Source organism: Dermacentor albipictus, chromosome 9 (genome assembly GCF_038994185.2).
Source record: "Dermacentor albipictus isolate Rhodes 1998 colony chromosome 9, USDA_Dalb.pri_finalv2, whole genome shotgun sequence".
In the NCBI taxonomy this organism is placed as follows: domain Eukaryota; kingdom Metazoa; phylum Arthropoda; class Arachnida; order Ixodida; family Ixodidae; genus Dermacentor; species Dermacentor albipictus.
Window position 1 is genome coordinate 3,699,586 of NC_091829.1, and position 12,723 is coordinate 3,712,308.

Here is a 12,723-nt window from a genome sequence, read left to right on the forward strand (position 1 = left end):
TGAAGTACAAAAGTGGAGATGTTGGCGTGGTGTGTGTGCAGGGACAGGACTGCCGCATGCATCGAGTCATGTATCCTATCAATAATGTATTGCCTGGCTGGCAGGGAGGACCAGGTTATGTCACAAGCTTGTAATAGGGACAGCTTGTCGTAAATGTAGGTTGCAGTGCCCGCGCTGGAGCCTTGACGGTGTGACCACATTGTCATGAAACGCGCGTCATAAGCGCTCGGAAGCGGAGCAAATGCAGCCGTCAGGGCCGTGCTGCTAATCGGCCATGTCGTATATGTGCTGCCTTGGAGTTGTTGCCATGCTAGGGCAAATCCTCGAAGACGGCCATCGCCAACGGATTTTTTAATAGTCTCTGCCTAGGAGTGCTTGAGAGCAGCAGAGTTGCGATGGTGAGCCATGTGGTTGGGTCATCTGTAAGACCATGAGAACATGGAATTTTGTTCTCAGAGAGCAATGTGAGTGTGGCGCACCCAAATCTAGTTGTTTTGAGCTGTTGAGTCAGCAGGGACAAGGCTTGTGAAATGGCGATGCTGCAGTCCTGCCGCGGAGCCGTTGTGAAGGCTTGGATGCCGTGGATGGCAGTGGCGGTGAGTCTGAGAGTATGCTTCCACTTCGGAGTGTCATGGACGCAGGGCTGCTGGGGTTTTCTACGCGGTTGGGGTTTAGCGGCTGTGCCACACGCACATGCACGCACACACAAGCACACAACAATGTGCTCTAATATATCAGATGTGCTATTAAACGTCTTGTCTCTCTTATGCTACTCGGAGCCATATTTTTGCTATATGGAAATGCATATGCAAGGCTTAAGTCCACCTAAAACAATATTGTTCTCATTCAAGCAGTGTTCACCATCTTGTGTGCCAGTGTAGCATTTATGTCGTGCCAGTTTGGCATGTTTTGTTTTATTAAACATTTTGGCATGTTTGGACTGCAGGACTGTGAAAGGAGACAGGGTGGTATCACCAGCCCACAATTACCCAGTGAGTATGGCTTCAATTTCAACTGAATATAGCCAGAACTTGGCACTCATTGCACACATTTCCTAAATTGACTGGCATTGAGTAATTATAACAGCATACATTTACAGATGCAAAGTGCTAGAATAATTTAATATCAACCACACATTTCAAGTTTATGAAATGCACCTTTCAAGAAGAAATGGAAATATCAGATGCACCTTTCAAGCATTCCTCAAAAGCGCTGTGGTGGGCATGTAGGCATTGCCCATGATGTCCTCTCAAGAGTTGTAGAAACTGTTCACCCTGTTCACCAAATGGTATACGTAAATGTGATGTTTACAGGTGTATCAACAAGGACTGTGTACTGATGCTTTCTATGGATAACTTCATTGCAACATCCACTTTTTACAAAATTTCTTCCCTTATGCTATTTGCTTATTCTTCTTCCACGCTGAAGTGTGTTAAGTGCTGCCAAGAAAAGCTGTTTTTGTCCTTGTCAAAACATCTCCTGAGACATCCCTCATTCAACTACTGTTTAACTTTTAGACAAATATTTCCTATTTTTGGGGTATTGGTGTAAACGTCATGCTTTGTTTTGTTTTTTAACCAGTTTTCAGTAATTTTCATTTGAGACCTACATCAAAATGAAACTGCCAGTACTAGGTAGAATTCAGCTTTCTCTATTTAACAGAACCAGTTTAATTAAAATTGGCTCAGCAGTTGCCTATGATGAGAGCATTTCTACATTTTGCATGTATTGGAATTGTTAGGGCTCTGGTTCTGGGTTCGTGGTTCGGAGTTTTGTGTCATGCAGAGGGTCATTTGCCTCTGCTGCCGGAGCAACTGAAATGCAATAGCTGGCCTCTACTACCGGGGTGTCGCACTAAGCTGACTAAGTGGACCCGCATCATCATCCAGCTCTGTCACCAAGAGTTACTTGGTGGTGAGATGAGTTCAGGAGTTCAGAAGTTGAGAAACGGGTTTAATTACATTTACAGCTGGCATTACAGCGCACAGCTCCATCATTTTGGAAGCACACTAAATCCATTATGTCTAAGCAGTCCACATGACTGAATCGAAGCACACTACATGTTGTAGCACACCCTAAACGCACAAGATGTCTGCATAAATACCATCTCTCTTCCCTAGGCAAGGAAATATGATGACCCAATCAGAGTGTTGAACTTTGTGCCACGCTCCACTTATATGGTTGCATATTTTCACACAAATCCACCCATTATGGCTCACCTTCACACCTGCCTTCAATGCAATTGCAAGGCAATCGGGAAACAGGTCAACACTGTTCCTATGGAAGTCATCAGACATTGGCTTCTTGCAGTAATTACTGGCTCTCCGTGATGGTCAGCTTTGGCTGCTTGCGGCGATTGCTGTTTCAGATGAACATCACCACTTAAAAGCCGCTCAGCAAACCCATAGTTGTATGAACAGAGGCTCTTGACCGCTTCACAGAGTTGACGCGCCCTCCCACTGGAATGCTTGGCCTGTCAGCAGTTCCGTTACCCTGGCTTGCAGTCGTAACAGAACACATAGTTGGCCTTAACCTAAAGTTTCTTCATAAGAAATAATGTACTGCAGCCAGTAAGATGAAAATCAAAAGAGAGCTCAGTGTAGTCATATGCAACAAGACACACAAAAGCAATAATTAGGTGTGTTTTATACCATGCCTTAAATACTAATGGAGATTTTATATGCCTCTAATCCTGGCTGCAAATTTTTTCTTGAGCCCCAAGTATTGCTCCTACCATTTAGAATCAAGGAAAGCTTAGGGTTGATGAGTTTTTTAGTTGTAACATACTTATATGACAGTTAAATTTCTGATGAATTTCATGTTCTTAATGAAAGTGAAGAGAAATGAAAGTGGAAGAAAAAGCAACTGACCACCGGTAGGCACCAACTGAGCTAGGGCAGTGGCTGTCCCTCTGTCTTTGGGCATTTGTGTGGATGATTAAACATAGTGCCATTCAAGGTGGTGGAGAAAATGGTGTGCACAAACACAAGACTTGGGGTTTGCTGCCACAGTTGCTCCCCGCTTGGCACATTGGTGGGCTGTTAAGCAAAGCAACAACATGGTTTTGTATGTTAGTGAAATTGCAATTGAACTTGAGCTAATACTGCCTCTTAGAAATGTTTTCCACAAAACCATGTGTTGAGACCGTTGAGGACAGCGAGACACACATTAGATCGCAAAGATGCTACTACGAAGAAGAGAGAGAGAATGTGCCATGTGGTCACAGTGAGTGCCGAGGGGGACGCCTGACCAAACCGTTCAAACAAGGGTTGGATGGATGGATGGATGGATGGCGGCTATACCCTTTGTAACGGGCGGCGGCTGGCGCCACCTAGCCTTTTGCTCCCCCCTCCTATTTTATTATTATTCTTTTTTTCCTATCTTTATATCCTCTTTTTTTTCAACTTAGTTTTTACTCCCCCCCCAAGATAACTATCTAAAACAGTAGAGGAAACATTTTGTCCCCGATTTATGTTATTATCTATCCCTTGACTTCCTCCACCAATCCTCTAGCCTCCCCTTCGTTACTGCCACTCTTTTCTCGTCTATTTGCCCTCGTTCCCCGGGAAAACCTAATGCCCCTTCCATATCTGCCTCTGTTCCCTCTGCCAGGGTCGGGCGAAGGGCTGTACATCTCAGCACTATATGTTCAGTGGTCTCCATTTCGGCTCCGCAAGCTGCGCACCGAAGGTCCACGTCTTCAAATTTATCCCTGTATGTTTTCGTCCTCAAAACCCCCGTCCTAGCCTCGAATAATAGTGAGCTGCCCCGCGAGTTATCAAATAAGAGCTCTCTCTTAATCTCCTGTTTTTGTGACCTATACATTGATAGCGATGGCTTTCCGAGCATTCTTTCTTCCCACATTTTTCTTTCCGTCTCCTTCACCTCCTTTCCCACACTAGAACCACTTTGGATCCCCTCCCTCGGCTGTAGGTATCTATTCCTCAGCTTCCTCGTTCGGAGTGTCCACTTTGTGTTCAAACTTTTCATGTACAGATATTTGTACACTTTTCCTGCCCACCTTTTTTCCTCCAGTGCTGAGAGTCTCTGTTCAAATTTTATTTTACTTATTGCCTCTCTACCTTCAAATGACGTCCATCCCATGTCCCCCTGCACTCCCTCATTAGGGGTGTTCCCGTGTGCTCCTAAGGCCAACCTGCCTACACTTCTCTGTCTCGTTTCCATGCATGCCTGAACTTCCGATTTCATGCACAGTACTGAATTTCCGAAATGAGGCCAGGTACCATAACCCCTTTCCATACGCCCCTAACCACCTCGTACCTATTATAGTTCCAAAGTGCCTTGTGTTTCATTACAGCCGAGTTCCTTTTCACTTTTTCAATCATAGTTTTTTCCTGTTCTTCCAAGTACTTTTTGCCCTCGTTTAGCCATATGCCCAAATACTTGTATTTTTGAACATGATCAATCTTAGTGCTTTGTATTTCCAATGGTTCCCCCCTTTCTGCATTGTATACTATTACCCCAGACTTCTCTCTACTGAATTGGAGTCCCAATTTTTCTCCCTCCTCTCCACATATGCTCATTAGTTCCTGTAGTCCTTCTCGGGTGTTAGCAAGCAGTACTATATCATCTGCATACATCAGTCCTGCTAGTACTTGAACTACCTTCTGCCCTTCCAGCATATAGCTTATGTCGGTTCCTATTGTGCTCTGTTCTAGTCTCTTTTCCATTTGGCTCATGTAGATCATAAAAAGCAGAGGTGACAATGGACAGCCCTGTCTGAGACCGCTTCTTATTTTAGCTGGCTTTGTAGTTTCCTCCTCCCATGTTATCTCTACCTCATTATCTGTATAAACTTGTTGTAGAAACTCTATCATCTTTCTCTCTAGACCATATTCCCTCAACTGGCTCCATAACTTTTCTCGGTTTACATTATCATAAGCTCCTCTAATGTCTAAAAAGGCTATCCATAGTGGTTTCTGCCTGGCTGTCGCTATCTCTATGCACTGTGTTATAACAAATAAATTATCATCTAGCCTTCTGTTCCTTCTAAATCCATTCTGCAGTTCTCCCAAGATTTCTTCTCGTTCTGCCCATTCCTCCATTCTCTCCTTCGCCATCTGCATTGCTACTCTGTATATGACTGATGTGATAGTTATTGGCCTGTAGGATTTAATGTTGTCCTTGCTTCCCTTACCTTTGTAAACTAATAACATTCTGCTTGATTTCCAGTCCTGTGGAACCTCTCCCCCTACTACTATTTGTTCAATAAGTTGTCGTAATTTTAGTTTACTTTTCTGGCCTAATATGCTTATCAATTTCATAGGTATGCCGTCAGGTCCTGTCGCTGTTCCCACTGGGACCTTGTGTTCAATTCTGTCCCATTCCTTACTTGTCATCCTTCTGTACTCCTCCTCTAATTCTGTCCTGCTGTTGTCATTATTTTCCATTTCGTTACCCACTGGCTCTGCAAATGCTGCCTCTATTGTTAACCTAATATATTCCTGAGCTTCCTCTCCCTCTACCTTTGTTCCATCTGGCGTGGTCAGTGAGTGCTGAACCACCTCTGTCTTCTTATTCTGTTGCCTAATGTGTTCCCAAAATTTCTTAGAGGCATTCCTGTCTTTTTTTCGTATCTCTAACATCCACTGTACCCCAACTTTTGCTATCTTGGCTTGAATTAATGCCATTGCTTCTCTTTTCATTGCAAGGTATTCCTCCCATTTAGTCTCCACCTCTTCTGGTGTGGCTCCCCTTTTCTTCGCTGCTCTGTGTTTTCTGCACGCATCTTTGCGTTGCTCTACAGCTTCCTTAACTTCTCGGTCCCACCAGCTTTTCGGTTTATATTTACCCTGCTTACTTCCTAGTTTCCTAATCTGTCCCTTCTCCAGCTCTCGTTTAAAAATACCTATTAACTCGTCGTATGTCCATGCCCTTTGTGGTTGCTTGGATACCATGCTTTCAATGTTTTTCGCCACTTCTTGTAGCTGCCTGTCATTCAATTTGCTCATACCTTTCCTTTCTTTAGTTTCTACCAGTGGTACTGTCCTTCCAAAACTGATTTTGATTCGTTTGTGATCACTCCCCAGGCTTTTTGTACCTTCCTCATCAATTTCCATACATCCCAACCGTTCATACAGCTTGTGGGACATTAGGCAGTAGTCGATTGTCGAGTGGGTGTTATTTCTTTCCCATGTTATTTTCCCATCACATTTAATTTCAGTATTAACTATCACAAAATCATGAGCCTCACAAAAATCTGCTAACATCTGCCCTGTTGCATCTGTCGCCCCGTCAAAGTATTCCAAATGTGCATTCATGTCCCCTAGGATGATTATCTCCCGTTTCATAGCTACCTCCCTGATGTCCTTGGCCATACATTTGAAATGTTCTGCATTCTCCTCTTTAGACCCATTCCCCGTTTTCAGATACACAACTCCCAGGATTGTCTCAACTTTCCCTACGGTGCCCTTGAGCCACATGTGCTCACTGCAGCTCTCTCTTACTCTTTCCCAGTCCTGTCCCTTCACTAGCGCCCCAAGGCCTCCTCCTCTGCGTTCTTCCCCTTTTCTGTTGCAACCAACCCAGGTGTATCCCGCAATGAATGGTGGCTCCTCCTCATCTCTTAAATGGGTTTCGGCAACTCCATATACCTGAAAATGTTCCGTTTGTAACTGTTCTGCTATTTCGTCCCACTTAATGCGATTTCTTCCCCCCTGCATGTTGATGAACCCTACATTTACTGCCTTCTTCCTCTTCCTCCTCCGTGCTCCTGTCCTGCCCCCCTTCCCCTGTCCTTCATTGTTTACGTTTTGGCTTGCAGGGTCGCCCTGCGCGCCTGCAAAAAAGCCTGAGCCCTACGACCCACCCTCGTTCCTACCTGCCATCCCGCTGGTGTAGTGTAGTGGATGCCATCCGGGCCGAAAGGGGGGAAGTTTTTCCCTCCAATCATTCGGTTCACCTCCACCACATCACACTTCAGGGCTCGCCCCAACTCCCTAATCACTACATTTGCCGCCACTACCTGCTCTTCAATGAAAGGGCCCTGTCCCCTGATCTCTGGGACAGTACACAGGGCAATGTGCACCGCCTCAGAGGTCGCCCTTAATTTTGCGACTCCCTCTTGAATCTGCCTGCCCAGCATTCGCCCCCTATTCTGTAGGACGTCATTCACCCCAGCATGCAAAATTACTAGGTTTCTTCCCTCACTGTTTTCCTTCAGTTTGCTTTTGGCTCTCTCCGCCACAGCTTCGAATCGAGCCCCCGGCATACACTCGACCTTCACTCGTCTGTCATACTGCACTGTTCTGAGGAGTGCTGTTTGTATTCGCGATACGTTGGAGCTTCCAACGACCCAGACCTTTCGGTCTTCAAGCAAATCTTGCCTCCCTCCTGTCTCTGTCGGCTGGGTCTTCCCTGCCTCCTCGCCTTCTCTGCCTCCTGTCGTCTCATCCCTCTGCACCTGTGTCGCCCGCGGTCCCCACGTTAACGTGACCGCCCCCGATTCTGCTCCACTGGATGATCCTCCTGCTACCTTTTCCTTCCGTTCCTGCTGTGTCTCCCTCTCCGCTTCTCTCGCTCTCATCTCTTTCAATTGTTTTTCCAATTGCTGCCTTTTCTCTCGCTCCTCACTCCATTTCCGTTCTGCAGCCTCCATTCTTGAGGCCCACTCCCTCTCGACCCTTTCCTCAAACTCTGCGCGTTTCGTTTTTTCTTTCTCGAGTTCCTCCTTTGTCCTCGCCATTTCATTCTTTAGTTGCTTCTCCAAATTCCCAATCATCTGACACAGCCTGCACACGAAGCCGTTCCCTTCCGCCTCCGCCACGGTTTTGAATGTCGTTTCATCCAAATAACACCATCGTTCACACCTCTCACACTGGACGAGGTCTCCACCTTCCTCTTTGGCTTTTCTAGCCGGCCGTCCCATGGAATCTCTTGTCCTACTGTTATTTAACAGTGTGAAAACGAGGGAAAAAATAACTATAGTAAAGACCACTGGGAATCTCTAGAAGAATAAAGGGAGCTAGTAAAATAACCAAATCAATAACCAAAGGGGAAAAAAAAAGAAAGAAAGACAACACACACACACACAAAAAAAAAGCACACTTTTAGTCCTAACTATTAACCCTTTAGCCCTAATTGTTATGTGTTGGCCACGACCTACTTTATCGCCCTGTTCTCCTGGCTTCGCAGTGCTCCAATTCTCTGCAACCTACGTTACTATGCTGGCCCTATCCCCATTTAGATTTGCCGCCGCTGCGATTAGAAATAAAAATAGAAATAGAACTTAGCTGACGGCATCCGTCCGTCTGGCTCCGGCTCCCGACTGCCTCTTCCACCACGCCTCCATGTTGCCAACCCAACAGTAGCCACTGCACCCTCTTTTAGTGCCTGTCTCACGCTTCTTATTATTTATACTTCTCTCTTCCCACTTTGCTTTCCCCACTCTAGTCGCTTACTGCACAATAAACCAGTCTCGAAACGAATCCCAAAGAGTCAAGTTCTTTCCTTCGTGGCTCGTGCACATGCGGCCTACATGGTCCTGCTTAGTTAATGCACAATGAGAAGTTAGCAGTCGTCCAAGAGTGGCTGTAGTTAGAGTCAGCATAATGATGTGAATAATCATTCACATCATGATTACATTTGGCGAGATAAATTTTTAGAAAAAAATTTTGCTGATCTCACGCACTGTGGAAATCGTCGTTATGCGAAGCATGTTGCAGGCGGCAGCTGGCTGTGTAGCATCATCTGGTATTTCGCAAAGCGTTACCAGGTTGATCAATGTGCTTGTGTAAATCCATTATATGTGTGTGTGATGCGAGTACAGTGAACTAGAATTAATGCGAGAATGCATGTGTTTGACGACAGCAGCAAGACAGCAGTAATGACAATTGCTTCATTTCTACGAATGATCATATTGATGTACAGTGAAATTTCGGTATAACGAACTTCAGGGGACCGCGGGAAAATGTTCGTTATTCTGAAAGATCGTTATAGTGAAAGCCCAAAAATTAGCCGTAACAATAGCATTTCAGTAACGTAAACATCCTACCTTTGAAACGGTACCTCCTTCAACTCATTTCTCACACAATGCACACGTGATCTTAGACAAGGCACATTTATTTGAAATAGTCCGTGATCGTCTTCTGACGGGCGCAGCACAGGCTCTGCAGCACGAACGACTCCAGACCGTCCGCATTCTTATGCACGCCTTCGGTCGCTGTGCCGCTTTTGCCTATAAATATGCGGAGTTTTCGCAAGTAGTCCAACGCATCTGCGGCAGACACGAACTCGTCGCGGTCTTCGGGTGCTGCCGCAACGTCATCGTCCATGTCGTCGCTGCATTCCTCATCTTGAGTCGCCGTACCATTGACGCTCTGCAGGATGTCATCAGTGGTAAGCTCCGCTGAGGTCCACGTCGCGTCGTCACACTGGACATAGTCGTCAAATGTGACTGAAGGATCGACGGCTAGCTGCTCGGCCACCTCGCTCCAAACCTCGCTCGAACTGTCCTCCGCTGCTGGTTCATCGGTTTGTGGTTGGCCATCTGTGATAGTCAGGCCGGCCTTCTTCCAGCAGTTTTGGATGGTGGTGGACGTGACGCTCCACCATGCGCCTGTCAGCATTTCCGCAGCCTGTCGGACGTTGATGGCTGTCGAGTGCTGCAGGCGCAGGTTGATGAGCAGCCGCTGAACAAGGCGCTTCCGGAAGTGCGACTTCACGCTCCTTATTATTCCTTGGTCCAGTGGCTGAAGTACTGATGTGCAGTTCGGCGGCAGATACTCGAGCCGCACATTCGTGAGGCGTATGTTGACAATGTGCGCCGAGCAATTGTCCACAATCATCAAAATGTGCCGCCCCTCCTTCCTCATCTTCTCGTTTACCGTCAGCAGCCACTCGGAAAAGAGCTCGCGGGTCATCCAGGCACGCTGATTCGCCCTATACTGGCACGGCAGCGACACTACGTTTTTCATGCAGCGCGGCTTCGAAAACCTCCCGATCACCAGAGGCTTCAACTTTTCAGTGCCATCTGCATTGCAGCAATACAGCATGGTGACGCGAAGCTTCGACTTTTTGCTGCCTCTGCATTGTTCTCCTTTAAAATGCATTGTCTTGTCTGGGAGCAGCTGATAAAAGCAGGCCGTCTCGTCTGCATTAAAAACATCAGCTGCTGCGTAAGACTTGACCATTTCGTGGAAGCTTTCCTCCCTCCACGTGGCTGCTGCTGCTTCATCTGCTGCCTTCTCCTCGCCGGACACAGACTGCCAGGTTACGCCGTTTCGTTGGCGAAAACGGTGGAGCCAGCCAGAAGACGCTTCGAAGCCGGTGACCTTAGGGTGCCTCGATGCGCGCGCCCCCGCTTAGGGTGAGGTCACCCTTTGAACCAGCCGGCGCCGCCTAAACCTGTTTTCGCGCGCTCCCTCCGCCATTGCGTTGCCCGCGTCGACTTCGCCGCGCTGCTGTGCGGGCGTCCTCGAAACGCTGCTGCGTTCGCGCGGCTTTCATCGGCGTAGAATGCCTGGATGTTGTGTTCCTCAGTGCTCCAACCATTCGAGAAATGGTTGGAGGATGTTCCATTTTCCAAGGGACCCAAAAAGGCGGCTTCTGTGGCTGGTGCGAGTCAAGCGTGACAAGTGGCAACCGACGAACTCCTCGTGTGTCTGCAGCGTAAGTGCCACATGTTGGTTCAGTGCTGTTTTTATTGCGATTTATTTGTATTTTGTTGCGTTTGGGCAGCTAAGTGTCGTTCAATATTCTTCTTGCTCGGCTTAAAAAAGCTGCGTGAAACACTAAAACAAAGTAAATGAGTTTCACTACAGCGCGGTACAGGCCATTGTCTGCCGCTTGCTTGTTCGCATCCGAAATTGCACGACACGTGTCCGCTGGGGAATACGTACCACGCGTGCTTTCGCCGCTTCTTTTCATTCAAAGGTAATTGCCTTTACTAGGCGCTTGCCAGCGAATTGCGGTCTGGGCCCAAACATTGCATCAAGGCACAGAGCATGAGGACAAGCAAGGGCACATAAGCTGTGGCAATTACTGTGCAAATGGATGGTCCAGGAACCAATTTTGATTAATTCACTCACGATTTCTGAAGTTGTTTTTGACATGTGTGCGGCGTTGGGTAGCTTCCGCTGCCTATTAACCGGACGCTTCGTCCTACGACGCCGCATTATGTCAGTAAATGAGATTAACAGAGATCGTTGTTATGTGCAGATTGAGGCGCTCATTCGAGTAATTCGCCTGATATTTCGACTAATTTGTTCTTTGGCCTGTTAACCCGACGCTTCGTTCTGCGATGGCGGATTAAGTCAGTGAATGAGATAGACAGGATATGTTATGTGCAGATTGAGGCTCTCATTCGAGTAATTCGACTGATATTTGGACTACTGTGTTCTCTTGCGTGCTGCCTTCATTGTTTTCATTATCGAGCCGGAAATGCGCCGCTAATTTCAATATCAAATTCATCTGCAGGCTCATTTCGAAGCCAGCAGCTTCGAACAGAACCGCGCGGATGGGTGGAAGAAGCTCAAGCCTAATGCTGTACCAACGGTGTTCCCATTCAAAGGTGAGATGCCTCCTGACCCTGGTATTTGTTACCACGTTGCTTATCGGCTCATTATCTACATTTGAAAAAGTTATGTGAGGAAACGATTCATGCGCATACATATTAAATTTTCTGGCGCGCCTTCTATTCTGCTTTTAGTTAACACAATCTTAAATATATGTAATGGGCATTTTTTCTTATTTATCTGTTTCCAGAACTTCCTAAAGAGCGAAGGCCACCAAGGGAACGAAATGCACACGTGCCTGCATTATTCAGTGACGACGCAGCCGCACACAATTCTTCACGAGAAGTGAGAAACGTTCTTCCCTCAACTACGCAGGAATTTTCTCCCGCAGATTCTTCGTCAGACGGGGAGATAAATGAGAGATTGGCGGCTACGGAAACCAACAATGCTAATGGGCAACTTACTTCGACCCCCAGGGATGCACGGCTTCAAGAAACTGCAATAGTTACTGCGACCCAACCCCTCGATTCTGAGGCAGCTGAGCTTAGGAAGAAGATTGCAGATCTCACAGCAGCCAATAATAAGCTTAGACAACATCATAACGAATCTAAGAACACTGTCAAAAAACTACAGATGCAGGTACGCAAGCTGCAGAAAGAGGCAACTAATTTCTCACGAAATACGAAGTTTTTAAATGAAGACCAAATTCGTGCTCTTTCTCGGAACAACAATCATGGTAATTCGTGGTCAGCGCAAACAGTAAAGCAAGGTCTAAAAATTAAATTTGCTTGTGGAACCACCGGGTATGAAACACTCAGAAAGATTGGCTACCCTCTTCCATCCAGCAGAACGTTAGCAAGAAGAATTCAGGGCCTGAAGTTTCTGCCAGGTATCCTGCATGAAGTGATCGACGTCATGAGGTCGAAAGCAGAGGGAATGGAGGACGTGGAGAAAGACTGCGTTCTCTTTTTAGATGAAATGGAGATAGCACCCGGATTTGAACTCGACCGTGGCGAAGACGTGCTTCTGGGAGGAACGACGTTGCCCTCAAAGCCTGAAGAGCCAGCCAATCATGCTTTGGTGTTTATGCTAGGTGGGGTAAACCAGAGATGGAAGCAAGTGATAGCCTATGAATTCACTGGTAGGCACGTGGACGGCTCTGTACTCAAGGCATATGTCCTGGAAATAGTGCAGATATGCAGCCAGATTTCTCTAAGAGTCCGTGTTATCACATGTGACATGGGTGCAG

General features: G+C 46.7%; 1 protein-coding gene across 3 annotated transcripts in view; it reads left to right on the top strand.

The window, feature by feature from the left end:
- Positions 1-12,723, top strand: part of LOC135906127 (NADH dehydrogenase [ubiquinone] 1 alpha subcomplex assembly factor 2) — a 51,668-nt gene that overhangs the window by 22,899 nt on the left and 16,046 nt on the right. For all 3 annotated transcript variants that reach the window (XM_065437366.2, XM_065437368.2, XM_065437369.1), the window contains exon 5: positions 947-992. In XM_065437366.2, coding sequence (XP_065293438.1) covers positions 947-992 — 46 coding nt within the window. The remainder of the gene's footprint in view (positions 1-946; positions 993-12,723) is intronic.